Genomic DNA, 20,283 nt, shown 5'->3' on the forward strand with positions numbered 1-20,283 from the left:
TATAATATAATAACATATGCATGTATGTTATCTTTTTTCTATTTTCGGATGGACGGAATATGTAGTGATTTTGATAGTCAGCCACTTTTACTTAAAGTGTGTGAACTACACGCTTGGATTTAATTGATGCTGGTATAAACTGTCGGTGCACGGATAAGGTTAACCCTTTACAGATCCTGTCTTAGTAAAATTTTCAAAGATCATGTTATCAAGTTGATTTCGAACAATTCGTTTTCAGATAACAGGGGCTGCTCTGGCTTCCAAAATTCTGTCACCAGAAAAATCGCCAGCTGCCATTTTTTGTCGCCTGTTTTCAGAAATTAGAGCCAAAGGGTGCCAAAAAAAAATTATACTTTTTAAAAAAAGGCAGTATTAAGTTCACTGGTGAATTATCTATGTCAATTCTCCATTCATGACATACATGTACCCAAGGTTCACTCTTCATGCATGTATAAAGCAGGTTTTTAGCGCTAGTCTGTCACTCTTGTATGCATAAAATAATAAGTACTACTCCAGAAACAGGTATTTTACTTCCATCAAAGACTATATAACTATTCTCATACAGTCCCTGATTTTAAAAAATGCATGTTCACCTAAGTTGTTCTTTATGGTCTAATTTACCTAATACAATATAATTTACCTTTTTTTTTTTTTTTATTATTTTTAACAAATTTGATTCTTTTTTTCAAGTGATAAAATTTCTATCAAACCAAGTTTGTACCATGGACCATTAATTGTGTCCCTGTTTAATTGTCTTGATATCTGAATAGCATTTTCTTAATTAGATTTTGGGAATCCCCATTCTATTTGTTTACCGATTTTCCCGCCAGAAAAGTCACATGGCAAAAGTGTAAACAAATGTCATCCACTTTCTTTTATCAATTCTTTCATTTTGAAGTATTTAGACACTTCCTGATGGGATAATCATTGTTAATTGGATTTAATTTATTCTGTTATCAGGTAAGTCTGTTTCTGAATGTATTACATGGTTAAATAGGGCTGTGAAACTTGCGTGTAGCCACATGCACATGGCCTTAATTGTGTTTACCTTTGACCAGATGATGAGAGTTTTGATTGGCTCAATACAGGGATTGACACTAACAGTCGCCCAGTCGCCTGTGGCGACTTAAATTTTTGCTGGGCGACGATAATAACCATTGTGTGTCGTCCGAGTGGCGACCGTAATTTTGGTACGTGGTCGGGTTTGTTTTCCGGTTTTTAGGCATACCGGAAATCGCAACTGGTTGAATTTTGTTTATTTGTGAGTACTCACTACAGTACTAGATGAGAACCAATTAGGTAATAAACTGAAGACAGGGAAATAAATAGTTTATTCCATAACACTTTTAAAATCTCTTGAAAAGAAATGTATTTTCAAACAATTACATATAAAACTAATATTCTGAAAAATTTTCTGGGCGCCTAACTTTTTTTCTGGGCTCCTAGATTTTTTAACTTAGGAGCCCGGGTGGCAACCAAGATAAAAAAGTTAGTGTCAATCCCTGCTCAATAACATATTTACATTTGATTGACACCTCCTATGAGGATATTGTCAGTCCAGTCGCCTGGTCTAATTACCTTTAATTGCCTTCAGTCATAAATTGGTCATAGTCAATTAACTCTGACCAGATGTCAACACAATTGTTAAATTGGAGAGAATATCCGTTGCTGATAAACTTCCTGTTAATTCCAATATACAAAACCTAGGCACCAAGAAAATCGCCAACTGGCTATTTTTGTCGCCAGATAAAATAAAAAATCACAAATTGCGCAATTGGCGAAGCCCAGCGCGACCCCTGAGATAATCTTTTGTCATTTCAAGATGTGCAATTAAATATAAACTTTAAGAATATCCAAGTGATGAACATAAAATGAGTAATACAATAAACATGAAATTATGATGAAATGAAAACAAAAAAAAAATGTGGTGGAATACAAGGGTAGTAGGGTAAATAAATTTTGATTGCCACTGGAAATAGGGAATGGTGGGTAGGGTTGGGTAATTTAGCATCTTGTGGCGGAGTTCCTACTCCGATTGAATACCACACAGGGTTCTGTAACGTGCGAGGAGCGTGGTATCTTTCCCAACAAATTGCACTTATATGATGTGCAGTAGGGATTTCTGTATTTTTGCCTAACGATCCCAGAATGTAACATGCCAGGGTTACCCCATGAACACCTGGGACACACAACCCTACTGCTCTGTGGGCAGAGCGCCCCGGCCCCCAGTCAAGGTTCTAAGCATTATTCAGTCGCCTTTTACGACAAGCCTGACGCTGCTGCCATCTATTCTTTTGACACCTGGATCCGGGCGGGGCTAGAATTTGTTTTAAGAAGACAGACAAAACCCTGTTTTTAGCTTACTGTACACTGCTATTATCTTAGTAGTTTCCAAAAATGAAGACTTTACTTACAGACTTCATAGTAAAACAAAAATAGAATGCATCTTTATATGTGCCATCCCGCTGAGGCGGATGGCAAACGTTAAAATTTCTAGTACTTAAATTGAAGATGAAGCTCAATTTTATATTAGTTGTTCACATAATAATTAAACAGAATATTTGTTTAGACAATAAAATTATTTTCCTAGACATATATTTATATAACAATGACATAAAAAAGGAATATCCTTTTAACAGAAATGCTTTTTCCTTCTTGTTGTTGAGTATTTTGAGTTACTGATTTATTTTTAATCCGTCGTTTATGAGGACAATATTATTATCACAACATGTTAAATATTCAGTAATGTTCAAATTTTTGTCATAGTCATTACTTACGTATATCAAATGTTTAATTGCAATTCAGTATTTTGATTTGGTTTGATTGTTTGGTTTGGTAGAGTGTACCATTAATGAATGACTTCGCCCCTGGGCCGAGATTACCTACTTACGGTCGGTTATGCAATACACACAAGTGTCAAGCGAATTCACAAGGGGTCTGTGGATACGGTTTTGTAAAATAAATGTAAACACCCTGCACTGACAGTGTGATATACATGTAATTAACGGCCCAATGCACTTCATATTGTTTCTTATATTCTGCGTACGTGCATAAATCTAAGTGTAGATCTCATAAATTCAAACAGTTGTTATGCCTCTGTTTTCCGTGGTTCGTTCTTCATGTAATCAAAAAACTATTTTTTCTACTAAAGCGGGTTAGGTATGTTTAATTCACATTAATGCTGTGGCCAGAAATGTTTGTCCATGGCCACACTGAAATCGACACTAATCATTTATATCAACTTTAAATAAATTAATAACTATTCTAGCTGTACATGTACCTAAACTTGGATTGTGATTAATATTTGACACAAAATTATAATATAATATCAAAATCATACTATCCCCTATTTTTTTCCCCAATTCCTGAATGGTTTCAATAACTGTTTTCAAAGTCAATCCCAATTTACTTTTTGATGAGTTTAATACTGTGGTACAAATTATTAGAGGAGTTCTATCCACTTAAATATTATAACATTAACTGTCTGGATTGCAGGAAAAAAGCTTGTGTATCCCTTCCCCAATTGCCAAAAAATTTGCAATACATTTTTCCTAATTAATGTCTGTATCACATGTATTATCATAATTGTTATTACTGTTATCATTATTATGATTACTATTATTTTCTGTTGGTCATGATATTAAATTAAGAGCATATCTACTATCAGTAAATTTCGATTTGCTATACATATGATAGAGTGAATGCAAGTGTGAGTGAGTCAGATTTTAATATTACATACTATATCTTATTTCTTTCAATTTTTTCTCTGTTATATTAAAAAAAAATATATAGTCAGATCGTTTACAATTATTATATCACCTTTAATCCCTGCTACACCCTAGTCAGGTGGTGATGTAAGGGTAGCTGTATAATCCTGACTATTCAAAAAAACAAAAAAAAAATTGCCAAAAAAATCTATCCAAGCCTTTTTGTTTGTTGTACATGTATGCTATTTTTATTTCATTTTTAGTACTTCATACTATTAGTCATACTTCTGATAATATGTACATGAGATTAAAAAAAGGGGGAACAAAGGTCATTAAGGCCTTAATTGATCATACTAGTTTCATTTCGCATCAACGTTTTTTAAAATTATATTATTTTGGTACTTCTAGTTTGTATAAACCCAACATCTGAAGGTAATATTTATGAAGAAGATTTGATATACAAACATAAATAAACTTTAAATTTTTGGTGGAGGGGTGTACACCCGGTACATCTGTCCATGGATTCATGCTTGCAGATTGATACCGTTCTTTTGGTAGTGAATCAAGATTTTTTAAAATGTAGCATAGAATAGATTATTCAGAAATCAAGGAGTTAAACATAAATCCTTGCCGAAACAAAAATAATTATATTTAAAGGAGTAAAAAAGCAGTCTTTGGTGGTCATATATATTGTTACCTGGGGATACATTTTAGATATTATTATAGCATTTCAGAGTCACCAATATTTTGTAAGATTGTGAGTCTCAAAAATCGATGTACAATGTAATCAGTCTTTGCAAAATGCGAATTTGGATATAAATATATGGCAAGCCAAAGTGGACAAAAATCAATATTTTATAATATTAGAAAATGAATTTCTAATACTACAAAATCATTTTTTTAATATTAGAAAAGATTTTTTAATATTAGAAATTCATTTCGTAATGTCAAAAATTCCTGATTTAGTAATATTTTAAAACATCAGACATTTTGTAATATTACAAATTGAATATGTAATATTAGAAAATGAATTTGTAATATTAGAAAATCACTTTGCAATATTGCAAAATCAGTCATATTTTTTTAATATTACAAAATGATTTTCTAATATTAAAAAATCGTAATTGAATAGGACAAATCCATTTTCTAATATTAGAAAATAAATTTCTAATATTAAAAAGTCGCTTTTTAGTATTAGAAGTTCCGCCGATTTTTTGATATCAAAAAATCATTTTTTAATATTAGAAAATACTTATTTTTGTCCACTTTGGCTTGCCATATAAACAGCTAAACATGATACAATCTTGTCAGTGTGATATTAAATGGTTTTTTGTTCTGCATGCTCGCCAAGGGAATGCTCTTCGAACACTTTAGAATGCATTTTATAGTGCATGAAACATGTGAGTGTTTAGAATAAACAAAGCCAATGTAATTAAACGTGATTAATTGAATTAATTAGGAAATTGAGAGTTTAATAAACATCTTGCATTTATCGCAAAAGTGACTCGATTGGTGTGGTATGATGATGATTGGGGTTTTTTCGTTCTTGACTATCCTTACGGATCTCGCACAACCGCCCCTTACGGGGGTTCTGTTAGTAAATGTCTGTTAGTAGTTGGAGGTAGCGGAGTCCAGCCTTCGGGATACCCGACCGAAGAACTCAGTCAGAGCATGTCCTACTAGCGGCTGAGCTGCCCTGTTGACGCTCTGGCCTACTCCAAGACCCCATGTGGGTCTGAGAGCGTTTCCCCACTCTAACTGTTTGGGAGTACGTCAACGAGTAGAGTGTGATTGGTGTGGTAGCATGTGCGACTTCTTTTATGTTTGAACGGTGTGGGCTAGCAACTTCCATTATCTGCAAACACATTTCACAGTTTGCAATCTTTTATTTGATGACTTTATAAAAAAAACTGAATCAAAAACAAGTATACGACATTATAGAATACGGACATGGTTAATGGGTGTTTACTGCAGCTTTTAATTCTACGGAAATTTTCTTTTGGAATTAGGTAAAATATAACTTTTATGGATATATATATACAATGTATATGTATTTCAGTCAGTTTAGAATACAAGTTAACTGTAAACAGAATTCGGAGGTAGCACATCTTGTCGCTGGCAAGTTTTTTTTCTACAATTACCCGATAAATTGATTACATGTATTCAATAAGATCTGTTACAGTATAATATTTTTTTAAAATCAAACGAAGGCATACAGAATTCACAAAATATTAATAAAAATTTATTATAACAACCAAATGTTTACTTTAATACATTTTTTTTAAATAAATGTAAATAATTTTAAGAATCAAAATGAAAAAAATAATTTTGATATATATTTTTTTTCAAAAATACACACAATAACATTATCTGTTGTCGCACCTGCTTGCATCGATAGAAATCAATTGTAAACGGCTTTTTGTGCAACTTATACCCCCACTTAACAAGTGGGCACCTCATCCGTCCGTCTGTCATTTCGGCAGGCCAAATATCATCTGCTCCCAATATGGCTTGAATGATTTTAAATTTGGTGTTAGGCTTTACCTACAAAAGGCATACGTTGTAGTGATTTTGGATTCTCTCCGATATCCTGTTCTGTGAGCCTTTTTCACTTTTCACCTTTTTAAATTTTCACTTCAAGGGCTCACAACTGATGGATTGGTTTTAAATTTGGTGGGTGTCTTTATATAGATGGCGCATACATACGACTTTTGGGGTGATGTCTGATATTAACTTCCTGTACAAGTGGCAATATACCTAGCACAACAACGCATGTATCTTCATGTTCGAAATGTCATTTAGATCAGACCATCAAATAATATATTTATTCATAAATATTTATTATTTCGTTCACATGCAAACACGTCACATTTTGTTGCAACCACTGACTTTAGAATGAGCATTTTTTCGTTTTTTGTTTTTTTATTATTGCAACTGAAGTTCACCGAATTTAACCCAGAACAATGTTGAATTTAATTAGGAACAAGTTTGAATTTAAATGGGAACAACTTCGAATTTAAATACACTGTGTATCCTAATTTTATCATACACACAGAATTTTATCGGAAATATCCGAATTTTAAATCGATAGCCTAATTTAATTATTTGATACTCATTTTAATGGCACAAGTCCGAATTTAACTCGGAACACCGAATTTAATATGTAAATCCTAAAAATTAGGCATTTCTCTTCTGAATTCGATAAAACGTGAGGAAATTAGGCATTTTTAATGATCAGTGATTATAATCTAGAAACCTTCTGGAGAAGGACACACACGACTTTTTGGAAGGTATCACATGATACCTTGCCACTTTATGGAGAGGTAAAAAAGTTTTATTGTCATATATGGCTGGCTTAAGCTTTGAGGAGTATGAAACCTTGGAGACAGCATTATTTACAATAAGATTTTCCATGTTACCTGTTTTTCTGACTGGATGACCAAAGGGTGACTGTAGTGGTGTAGAAGGCCCAGCTGATGACGAGACTGTGGAATCTGAAGACTGTGATAATACACCAGAGACAACAGCTTCTGGTTTCGATTTTGCCTAAAATATATTACAAATGTTTAATACTAAGTTGAATAAGACATCAAACTTCAAACAAAAGTATAATACTAAGAACAAAAATAGATTCAATTAAAATGTGCAACAAAATTTTGAAAAAGTGACAAAAATTGGAGACTAGAAATAAATAACCTTTTGTTAAGTACCATAATATACCTTACTGAACATCGCAACTAAGGTATGAAAAACAAGTTAATCACTAAAAAGCAAATGTCCTAAAAGCATCCTAACAAGGATGTCAACAGAAGGTGGTAACAGGCAAATTAAACTGCATTGTCAACATGAACATGTTTACAATACAGTTTACTGTCTACCACAGTAATCTTATATAGAACAGGAATGAAAGAGTAATCAAGAGTATCTTTTAACAGAAAATTGCTTAAGGTCTCTGTATACGATCACTAATACTACGGTCTCTGTATACGATCACTAATACTACAGATATATTACAGCAGTTTCAAATTTCTCCTTATTTTTCTCTTCTTTTTGGCCATTTTTTCCATCTTCAGCCTCTTCAGATTTTTTGTCCTTATTGTCACTTTTTGTATTTGTGTCCCCTTCAATATCTTTTGATACATCTACATTATTTTCACTCTCATCTTCATCATCACTTTCAATTATTCTAGCTCTACTTCTTTTCTTTGCTGTAACTTTCACTGGAGAATCCACATTTTGTCCAGGTGAGGTATTCTTCGGCTTGAGAGGAGATTTTTGCTTCTTGACAGGACTACTGAAAAAGAGAAAAAAATATGTTCATTAAGCATGTTTGCTGCTCATGTTCATCCTATTTTGTCAGATTTTCACACTCCTCTGGTTTTATAATTTTAATAGCATTGACATTTTTTGCCCATGCCTTGTGACCCCAACTTTTCTTTCCAAATTTTTTTTAAACACACCTTCAAATGTTATTTAAGAACATTTAATGAAATCCTTGTTATTTGTTCTAGGTTTTAACAGATAAAATCTACAAAGACAAAACCTAAGGAAAATCATGTGAGTTTACCTTGCCAAAATTTCAAATTTTATGTCTCAAAAACGAGCAAACATGCCCATCAATTTTTTCTACTTATATTGTTTTAGCATGAAAGATCTTAATAGATTTAACAATCCTTAACAATCCTTGTTCTTCTCAATCTGAACAGAAAACAACTGTAAGTAATATATATGAATTCAACAAATAAGTTGCTTTAATATAACAAAACACAAATGTAAGTATGGACAGTTTCTTGGCCCAACAAAAGGATTTCTTGTTATTTAACAATTAAAGCAAAAATATCTAGGACGGTGTGTTAACATATGCTCAAGCATATGAAAAAAGTTGAAATGTTAGAACTATTTCATGTCATGCATAACGAGTGAAGTGTGCATATATAATCATCAATATCAGCAACTAGTTTTCTATCTTTTATTTCTTGCCTTTTGTTAACCTTTGTGTTGACAGAGGATTCTGTTGGCTTAGGTTTTGGTGAAGCAAAGAATGATCTACAAAAAAGAAACAATTACAATTATCTCTCTTTAATAACAGTAATTTTTCTAGCATTCAGCAGGGTGCCATGAAAGGACCCTTTCCTAAAGAAAATTATACCTAATCATGCATTATTCCCAAAATTTAGACTTCATCTCCCTAATTTTGTCTCCCAAATGGCAAATTTATCCATAATATTTTACCCAAAATACCTAAATAAACCCTGTACCCATATGTGATATACATTATAAATGCTTGGAATTAAAATTTATTTCTACAATTCATCTAAAAACAAATAAAATTTAAAAAGCAACAAAATTGCCACCCGTAGCCATTTGTCCCCCACCAATTCAAAAAGGTGAAGTACAAAAATCCTGTATCTCCTGTAAAATTTGTTACATGTAAATTAAAACAGGAGGCAATACAATGAACATGTATGAACTACATATGATGCCTAACAATCCTACAAAATATGAACAAAATCCAGTTTGCAGTTTCTGAGGAGTGTTGCACCCACAAAACTATACATATAATGCATTAAGTATAAATTAAACAAAGTCCCATAACTCCTAAAAATTGTCAAATCAAAATGGTGGCTTAGGTACACGTACATAACTAAAACTACATGTACATGTACATACTTACATGTACAAATTTTTTTTTAAATCTGTCAAGCAGTCTCTGAGGATTTGCGTCCACAAGTGTGACAGCACGGACAGACACCAGTATTTTCATGTCCCCTTCTGCATAGTTGGGGATGGGACAAAAAAAAAAATGCCATGATTTCAGTAAAACAATGTCTGAGGGAGCACTCAAGTTAAAATAAATATTTAGTCATATCATTAAAAATTTTGTATATTCTCTGTTTTTTTTTTAATTTTGTACTTGTTTATCATTTGTTGATGCATTATTTTTCATTTACGTCCAAGGAGTGGGTGATATCATGTAGAAATATTATTTTGTATTTATATTAAGTAATAAAGCAATCTTGATTTTTTAATTCTGCACTTTCAAATTGATAATTTCATGTACTACATTGTATAATAAATATAAACTAAATACTTTGAGCGAACTTACTTGTACCAACAATTTTGATTTGAGTGATGGACTTGTAAAAATAGTCTGGCGACACTTTTTGTTTCTGATACTTTATATAATTGTACAGCTTTTCCAAAAATAAAAGAAACTATTTTAAGGTCCCAAGTCTTCTAGATAATGTGTTAATAAGAACTGCAAACAAGCCCTTAATCAGGACTGTGAACATTGTTAGTAATAAGTTATATGTTGTCTAAATGAGGATGAGATGGCAACCTAATTAAGTCTTTTTCTACCACTAAAAATGCTTCCAGTTTATTCTGAGGGCTGTTCCAGTAAAACATACATGGGACGGGGGAAGGCACTTGAAAATTGGGGTAACCTCCCTTAGAAGCGATATTTTCCACTCCTATCCACCCACAGAGGTAAAAACCCAAGTTTTATAGGCACCAACAGAAGCAAATTAAAATTATAAATTATAAATGTTCTTTAACAGTATTCCCATGGTGATACATTACTTTTTTATATAATTCAGCTGCATGTGAGACATTTCATACAGATAATAGCAAGACATAGCATGATTTCATGACTGCTTCATTTCATTTATACATATTCTGTAGTTTTGCCTATCACTTACATGTTGCACATATTCATGCACAGACTAGCGCTTTTACTGCTTGTGTTCATTTATCTGTATATTAAAATTCATATATATTCTTTAACAGTATTCCCATGGTGATTCTTTAATTTTTTATATATTTCAACTGCATGTGATATCCATGTTTTTCATACAGATAATAGCAAGACACTGCATGACTTCATGAATGCTTCATTCCATTTACACATAATCAGTGTTCTAGCTAGGATTTGAAAATAAAGGGTGCACAAGGAAGAGGGCACTTTAACACGTAGCATGTTTTTTTAACCAAAAAAGGAACATTGGTGTATTTGAAGTTTTTTTTTTAAGATTTATGTTTCCATTAAGTCAGAAATATCTTTATTCATTCTTTTTTTTTTTGGCTTTTCTTGTATGTATGTATTCTATTTAAATAATACAAGAATGATGTGTAGACAAAAATTAACATTACTTTTGTAGAATATAAAGCAGTATATTTTCACACCATAAAGGAGATTAGGGGCAAGTGATTCTTAACATTTATGACATACTATGAGGTAAAATATCGCATGAAATATAACAAATATTCAATATTGCTCCAATTCAATTTCAAAATCGTATTTTTTTCTCTAACTAATGTAATTATAACTTTTGAAAAATTACCTGTACTGTTATACGATATAGAAAATTTTAAAAACAATTGAACTGACAGAGATAACTGACATATTGAATAAACAGACATATGCAACATGCAAACGTTTACGCCCATGGTTCAACATAACATAGACCTGTCAACTTAAAAATATCTTTAAAATTGATTGTACAAAAGAAAATAATTAGTAACCAATGATTGGCTGTCCATGAAATGGTGATAGATCCAATTGGGATCCAATTTCTACTTGTAAATGATCATCATCCGACAACCCTGATCAGATGAATGATCACCAATAATTACCTGAGGGTTAATAACGACAGGATGTGGTAAATGAAGGTGACACTTCTTAATTGGCTTGGTGTAATTTATTAACAAAAGTGTAATCTTCAGATAATTATAGATGGGCACTAAAGGAGTAATATGGTAGAGGACCGGGGCGCTGCGTCCCTCCATTTTGCCTAACTAAGACACTAATTAAAAAACATATATTCGCTGTCCTATTTCTTCCATGTTGCATATATTCATGTATGGACTAATGCTTTTACTTCTTGTGCATTCATATATCTGTACATTAAAATTGTTTCATATATTAACATTCATTTTTATGCACACATATCCTCTTTTCAATGCATAGCTAAATCTTGATTTTTGTCTTGCTCAAGAGCAAATTCGAAGAAGGCCAGAATATAGGGATTACCTTTCTGGTATTCGCAATTGTAAGAGTATTTGTCCATAGCAAATTTTCAACAACCACTTTATATGAAAGGTCGATGATATTTGGTATGTGAAGAGAAATAGAAGATAATGCAAAAGTTTTATTGATCCACACTGTACAACAGTGACTGTATATGAAGCTGGTGTATTACCATGAATTATTTTGTATCTCATCTAACCAGTTGAAATTTCTGTGTGTATCCATATGATTGTCTTGATAGTTGTGTGAAGTTTCCTAAAATCCATTTGTTTTATCGGGGATCAATGATTTCAAGAAAACTTCTCTTCTTGAATACCTAGCACTTTCAGCTGGAAATCTGCTGTATTTTAGCATTACTCAAGTTTGCATGCACTCTGTGCAGGTGAGGAACAAGAGAGTATAAAGTAATATTGATGTTTATCAATATAAAAAATTCTGCTCATTTGCACACTGGGGACTATCTTGTTTAATGGTATGGAAATTTTGTCCATTGTTGTAGACTATCTGACAATTTCTAAGATAAAGAACAGAAGTAAAAGCCCTGTTCTTCAATAATTTGGTGTTTTTGTCACCTACACATTCACTCCATAGCCCATACCCTTTCATTTTGAAGTTTTGGAATGGGTTATTCTTGGGCGGAGCAACTGTAAAAATGGTGCGAACTTCCGGCAACAAAAGTGTGTAACTCAACTACATGCTATACTAAAGGTTTATACAATGACAGGGATTCATTTTGGACCATTTCGAGAAAGTAAAAAACAACTTTCATCATCATTTTCCCAACAACCACTCACAGAGGCATTTTCCACCAACCCACAACCAAGTATATATTTTTTTTTAAATGCCATCCCCAGGTCCCATGTATGTTTTGCTGGAACAGCCCCGAGACATTCATCATTTAAAGTTTCAAATACAACAAATATATATCTCTATTTTAATGATAAGTTTTGTTAACTTTAATTGATGCCAACTAATGTTAACGATCCCTTGACGAAACTCTAAAATAGATGTCTATTTCTAGAAATTTAAATGAATATATTGTATACGATGTCTCCAATGTGTATCTGGTTATCAAATGGACTCAAATTAATTATTGACTCAATAGGGAACAGTCATGAAGTAATATTCAAAGATAAATATTTACTTCATGATCTTCTTATGATTTTTTCACGTTATATTTGTCTTATTGATGAGGATTTCTGCCATTGCATAGTCCCTTGGACTTCCCTGTTGTGATTTTTAGGGGTCTCCAATTAATTTTAGAGGTCAGGGACCCGGGCACTCAGGTACCAATGTCAATATTGTTGGCAGAGGTAAATGAGATTAACTTCACTTTGCTGGGTGAATTTCACACCCAGGTCAGTGATTCTCCATACACAATAAACAACCAGAATATAATATTCCACCTAGCCAACATCAACTGTTTGTATATTGTAATAGTCGTAAAATTCAATGAAGCATAACGGGGAATTCATTGTAAAACAGGATGTACAGTTTTTCTGTTTCTCAGACATATAACCTCCCTTAACTTGTAGTACTCCAGTTAGGATAAAAATTAGTTCATGTAATTAACAATACATTCTATTTCTATTGTTATTTTGTACTCATTTATCATTCGTTGTATTATTTTTTTTATTAAGAGCTACATCCAAGGAGTGGGAGAATGATGAATTTTGTTTAAAGATTTCAAAATTTAATTAATCACAACCAATGCTAAAACAATACCTTAACAAACCTCAAAACATAGTTGTCTATTTTCAGAAATTTAAATGAACACATTTTATACATTTTTGTACAGTTTCCAAAGTTTCCCTGGTCATCAAATGGATTTCAGTTTATTATAACCCAGTATGGGACAGTTATGAAGTCAATCATTATTACCATGTCATAATTGTCTCATCTGCTGATTAATTGTGGCTTTGATTCAACAGGGCAAATGTACTTCATGTTAAGTAACCACACTGCTAATATAGATTTCAGCAATTGCAGAGGTGTTAACCCTTTTTTTGTTATCTTCAGTGATCCTAATGGAATTTTTCAGTAATTTTGGTTATTTATCAGTTATCTCCAATTTCCATCATAATTTGTTAACGCATACTTACTTTCTCATATAAAATGTTCGCAATCTTATTTCAGTTTTAACAGAGAAGAAACAGATAAGAAACATTGTTTAATTGAAAAAAAAAACATAAAATAATGTGATATCTTCACAAGTTAGCATATATATATTTATACATAAACAGTGAAAAAACAACCAAATAAAATATTTGTTGCATTGTATTCTTATATATATGTAACATGTATATCAATGGATTTTGATTTCTCTATCCAACATATGTACAGGGCTCACAATACTGGGCGATTCCGGCAAAATAGTCACCCTGGAGTCGCTCATTTCACCCTCAGACAACACCAAACGCTGTCCTCTCATTTTCAAAGCCCATGATCCGGACTGTAATCTGTCTTTTGGCAGTATTTTGACAAGAGTTATCTCTCTTCTGATAACAAATTCAACAAAAATGGCACCCGTTCGAAAAAATAAATTGTAAAAATTTTCAAAATTATTGAATTATCGGCTACAAGCATTTTAATCAGCTTTTTGTTTCAAACATTTAAGACAGGATACGGGATGCACATTCTTTACTTCGGTTTACGATAATTCATGTTTTACCGTTCACATTTCGTTACAAAACGTGCAAATTTGTTGTGCGGGTTCTTTAGACTTCGGTTAAATTATCTCATTAGATAATTTGGTTGTAAACCTGAAGCATTTCTTTTGATCTTCATGTTTCATAACAGAACAGTAAATTCACCATTTCGACTGAACATTTCTTAAGCTTGAGACGAGTTCGTACTGACCGCTACAATAAGTGTCTATGAAGTCTTGATTTGTCAGTAATAAATTTTTAACATGATTATTGATACTCTTGATCAACTTGTATAAAAGACTGGATATTTTGAACAAGAAATCATTATTGATCAAGTAGGATCAGGACAAAAATACAAAATAAAAATTTCTATTCCAGTGCTGATACGACATAGTCAATAGGACAATGCATTGCAAGAAGCTTTGTTTTGGTTAATCATGTATTAATTTTGCTGTAATTAATTTGGTAAAAGGTAGTGGTATAGATTAGACATTCAATTTCATGAATATATGATGCAGTCAATCATTCAGTCGGCAGGCCGATTTCATTTTGTCCAAAATATTTAGTTAATTACATGTAAATACGTAGCTTAAAGCAAAAGTAACATTTATCTCAATAACAGAAAATGAATACATGAAAATGCTTGGTTATATTGTGTGTATGTAAGTAACATATAACACATAATTTTAAAAAGCAATAGTAAATGATGTGCACATGCATTCACTTCTCCGCGTTCTTTCATACTTCTCCCTAGTGTCTCTCTGAAAGAGAAGTCACTTCTCCCTGTTTTTGCTCAAGTAGCTTGAGCCCTGATGTCAGAAGTCTACTTTGATACATATATCACATACATGTATCAACTGATCTTTTATGGAGTTTGGTTTTACATAAATGTGTATACATGATACAATTGACAACATACAAGTTTGTTTAAAACTCAAAAAAATACATAGGCCATGCAAAGTTAATTCTTGGGTTCTCAGGCCATTTTTCCTGCATCAAAACTTTCATTTTTGCACTTTTCGGATGCCGGCATTTTGATCCAGTCTTTCCAATTAGACAAATTTGATTGCTATTTTTTTGCGCTTTAAACAGCAGCAATTCCATTTCAAATCGAAGACGTCAGTCTTCAAAGTTGCTAATTGTCAAATATTCACTGTCACTAATTATGGCTTACTATCAACTTCCGAAAAGGTACAAATGTGATATGTTCTAAAATTGGGTGACTTCCACTACAAACTAGGTTCTCTTCAAGGCTTCATATTATTGAGTACTCTTTCATAACCGTTATGACCCGAATGTTGTCAATCATCCGGAACAAGGCTAAACAACTGACAATGGCTATATATAGGTAACTGTGTCCTGATAATATATAAGGCCTTTATATCATCAATTGTAACAACACCTGTGTTAAAATTGGAAACTGTGTAATATTACAAAAATTCAATGCTTACCGATCATTTTATCTTTTAATGTAAATTTCCCGTTCTAATACAAGCAAAAAACATGCATAGACATGTATGATAGTTTTTTTTAAAAAAGGTAAGCTATACTGATCTTCGGTTCAGTTATGATATTGACCAGGGAACCAGTTTAGAAACCAGATTAAGTAGCTGGTAATGAATATTCATAAATATCAGGGCATGCTAATGTATATGACCTGTATAGTTTGGAATTACCTAAATTGGAAACTGGGTAATGTTCTAAGCTAACCAATCACTTCATATAAACTTCCAGTTCTTGTACAAGCAAGAAACACACGTTTTTTTCTGGATTGGTAGAAAATCTGTACTTTTTTTATGAAAAATCCATATTGCATAATTTTATTTAAAACTCTGTATAAAATACAGAATATCTGTACAAGTAAACAGCTCTGCAATACGATTGAGAATTTTCACAACTCTCCTGGATTCTCATTGTATTTTTAAGGGGTCCGAAATAAATTTTTGGGAGGTAAGGGACATGAGAGCTTGGGTCCTTGAGAACCCAACTGATTAATATTTATACCAACGTCTATACTGTGTAGCGATTTTGCCTATAGTAATTATGTAATTATCTCCCATGAATTCATACAGAACCAAAAATCGATAATAAAAGTAATTGTAAGTTATAATAATTTAAAATAATGTATGTTTATAGTTTCTTTAAGTAAAAACTACTTATTAAAAGCTTTAGTAGGAAAGTTTTATAATAAATAAATATTTGGTGTTTTACTAATCATTCAATACCAAATGGAAACAGAAATGATTTCTACATATATATTTTTACAACAAATTGTCTAATTGTCTTGGGACGACCAGTAGCTAAAGTATGGCTCACTTTTAAAACTTGATTTCATAATGAATAAGTATTACTTGAACTTTTGAAAAGTCACTAATGTGACAATACTCCAATAAAGTAAAATCTGACAAAATCTTTTATTTTTCAGAAGCTCCTTTACTACTAAAACATGCATTATAAATAGGTAAATTGTTTATTTAAATAACACCACAGCGTGTTTCTTTTCTGGTCTTTTCTTTTGTCCTTCATATCCAAATTCAAGGTGAAGGTTAAAATATAGAACTGTGTTGCCGGACTTACAAAGTAAGATGAAATGTAATAGATTTAAATACGGGTGTTTTTGGTGCTTATTAGGGTAGATGCGATGTATCAAATCCCCAAAATTAGGATTGTTTAAAGATAAACGTCATCTATAAAGCAGAAACTGAGATTGAAGGATCTAGCCAAACGATATTCTTTCTTTCTGATCAGATCAGCTATAAAGTCAGCCTCATAAGAGTAAAGGAATAGGTCAGCAAGTAAAGGAGCACAATTTGTTCCCATTGGGATGCCGACCGTTTGTTGAAAACCACGTCCACCACAATGGACAAATATGTTGTCGATTAAAAATTCCAGCATTTTGTAAACATCTTCCTCTGTATTTATGGAAGATGATTTGGAATTATTTCTTACAAAGTATGAGGAATTTCTACCAAGAACTATATATTTGTATCTAGGTGTACCACCTTTTGTGGAAAAACAACGATGTATAATGTTTTCAAGTCGGGATTTTAACTGCGTATGGGGAATAGAAGTATACAGTGTTGAAAAATCATAGGTTTTAATGCTATTATATTCAGCTAATAGTCTTGAACTGATTGTCTCCAAAAGATCTTTCGAATTTTTCAAAATCCACATTGAATTAATACCACTACGGGAGTAACAAGTGTTGTGGTAGAACAGTAGACCCTCTTGGACAGTTGTGAGTATGTAAGTTTAAAGTTTTGAAAGAGGTTTGGTGGTACATTTTGCAGATCCAGCTATGAAACGTTGTTTGTATGGATTCTTGGGAGTTTAGGAATCCAGTACATAGACGGTAAATCACAATCATCGTCCTTGGTAGAGAGACCAAAAGAGGATAGCACAGATTTATAGTTTTCCACAATCTCTTCTTTGGAGAGAGTGGTAGCAGTATTGGTCTTGTCACTGCTGATACTGGTACTTGGGACCTTTAGAAAGTATATTACACAGAGATTCGTTTTCGATAATGGTTAAATCTCCCGTAACGACGTGACCACAAGGACCACGAAGTAGAAATTTTCAGAAAACAGCAGGGGACAGAAGAATCCCGTTACAACTGTAAGTGAAGATCAATGAGATTAACTTCACAATGCTGGGTGAATTTCACACCCAGTACAGAGATTAACAAACTGAATATATACAATGGCCCAGATGGGTGGGTGTAACACCCATATTTCAGCCCGAAAAAATCCTACTGACAAAGTGTTTCACTGACTTAACACAGATTTATAACTACGACTTGAGTATTAAGAGATCCATATGTTCCCAACTACTCGAGTGTGATGTATCTTGTCAAACCAAATGAAGAAAAAAAACAATGCTGGACATCATAATTTAGTTTAACTACTCTCCATTTCAAAAGAGAACTTCCGATGGTGCTATTAAATAGGCCTTTGACACAGTAACCTATTTAGCTGCGAAACGTAGCTTTAACTATTTTTTTTGTATTTTCTAGATCGCAAAATCAAAAAAAAAAGGTCAAGAGCTACGATTTCGCAGCTATAACCTATTGAAAAAGGGCTATTTTATTTTAAAATTATCAAAATAAATCTCGGGAACTAAAATTAAAAAAAAATAATTGGCCAGACCATGATATAGACATGCTGAACTTTCAGCAAGGAGCAAAAGATAAAGATATAAACATTACGTTATTGATTTCTGCATCATTCACTACGTTGTTTTTTTTCTATTTCTGTATACAAATCTTTCAGCATCGGACATTCATTGTTTGCCGCCAAATATTGGACCGGAAAAAAAACTTTAATCGCCTCCTAACAAGGAGAGTATACCATAACCATCTGAAGAAGCTTTCTTTGCAATATCGAGATGATATAAGGAAAGTGAACATTTTTTAAAAGTGTTTCATCATTCATAACACTTAACGGTAAAGAAAAAATGCAAAATATTTTCAGATGTAACCGTTACAAAAGAAATTTTCATTTAAGTTACGTCATGGTCATGTGATTTTATGACAGAAACGTCATTTCCTGTAAATAATAGAATATGTGAATCGATGGACCTGACAGTAAAAAATAATTACTTCGTTTGCAATATGTGGATCATTTTCTGTTTCTAGCATAGTACTTCCAGGATAAATATGGTAAGTCTGCAACATTCCAGGGGAAATCTCTTTCCAAGATCGCGTTAATGCAACCAAATCAATAAATGACAAATGTTGCCTCTACAAATAAGCATGTTATACCACCTACACATACATATTACTCAACAACCAATCTTAACAAATTCTGGCTTTATTGACACCTTGTTAAACCAGCACCTACTTTTCTAGTCAAATAGTCACCATGGCATAGCATGGTATTTCCAGGTCAGTTCACATCAATATTGCAAAATCCTTTTTAATTTTATAATATGGATAACACAAAGAGTGACGGACCCTTTTTCTATCACATAAATGGAATTTCTTAATGGACATATTTTTAAATGAAAAACATGAAAGAAATAAGACAAACTATCACACCTTGAAATATAATAGAAGTCCAGTGAAACTTGAAATGCTCCCAAAGAATCATGAATTCATTTATGTCAGCCCTGTTACAACAGTATCAAATCATCATCATCATCTTCCGGTACAGAAATAGACTCCACAAGAAGTGTGGAACCTTCTGGAACTTGCCATGCTATATACATGAAAATGGGGGTCGGAAATTTAACGTTTAAAGACAAGTTTGCAATTCAGTACAATTAATGTAAAAATACATAACTTAATCAGGGGCTGCTCTGGCTTCCAAAATTCTGTCGCCAGAAAAATCGCCAGCTGCCATTTTTTGTTGCCAGTTTTCAGAAATTAGAGCCAAAGGGTGCCAAAAAAATTATACCTAAAAAAAGACAGTTTTAAGTTCACTGATGATTTATCTTTGTCAATTCATCAAAACAACCTCTCCATTCATGACATACATGTACCCAAGATTCACTCTTGATGCATGTATAAAGCAGGTTTTTAGCTCAAGTCTGTCACTTTCATACGCATAAAATATTAAGTACTACCCCAAAAACAGGTATTTTACTTCTATCAAAGACTATGTTACTATTCTCATACAGTCCCTGATTTTAAAACATGTTCACTTTAATCCTTTATGGTCTAATTTATCTAATACAATCTAATTTACTTTTTTTTATTATTTTTAATAAACTTGATTCAAGTGATAAAATTTCTATCAAACTACAGTTTGTACCATGGACCATTAATTGTGTCCCTGTTTAATTATCTTGATCTGAACAGCATTTCCTTAATAAGATTTTGGGAATCCCCATTCTATTTGTTCACCGATTTTCCTGCCAAAAAAGTCACATGGCAAAAGTGTAAACAAATGTCATCCATTTT

The 20,283-nt window shown here is 32.5% G+C and overlaps 2 protein-coding genes across 2 annotated transcripts in view; one reads left to right on the forward strand and one right to left on the reverse strand.

Annotated features, from left to right (window-relative positions):
• Nucleotides 1–18,725, reverse strand: part of LOC148620309 (DNA ligase 1-like) — a 61,725-nt gene extending 43,000 nt beyond the window's left edge. The window contains exons 1-4 of the mRNA XM_088581081.1: nucleotides 18,589–18,725; nucleotides 8,688–8,753; nucleotides 7,722–8,001; nucleotides 7,127–7,253 (exon numbers count right to left, since the gene is read on the reverse strand). Of these exons, the coding sequence (XP_088437207.1) occupies nucleotides 7,127–7,253; nucleotides 7,722–8,001; nucleotides 8,688–8,753; nucleotides 18,589–18,608 (493 nt within the window). The 5' untranslated portion in view covers nucleotides 18,609–18,725. The remainder of the gene's footprint in view (nucleotides 1–7,126; nucleotides 7,254–7,721; nucleotides 8,002–8,687; nucleotides 8,754–18,588) is intronic.
• A 186-nt stretch (nucleotides 18,726–18,911) lies between these two features.
• Nucleotides 18,912–20,283, forward strand: part of LOC148620311 (transmembrane protein 184B-like) — a 32,718-nt gene continuing 31,346 nt past the window's right edge. Inside the window, exon 1 of the mRNA XM_088581085.1 lies at nucleotides 18,912–19,041. Within this exon, the coding sequence (XP_088437211.1) occupies nucleotides 19,039–19,041 (3 nt within the window). The 5' untranslated portion in view covers nucleotides 18,912–19,038. The remainder of the gene's footprint in view (nucleotides 19,042–20,283) is intronic.

Source organism: Perna viridis, chromosome 4, assembly GCF_037379345.1.
Source record: "Perna viridis isolate PV_CMFRI_1.1 ecotype Kerala chromosome 4, ASM3737934v1, whole genome shotgun sequence".
Classification (NCBI taxonomy): domain Eukaryota; kingdom Metazoa; phylum Mollusca; class Bivalvia; order Mytilida; family Mytilidae; genus Perna; species Perna viridis.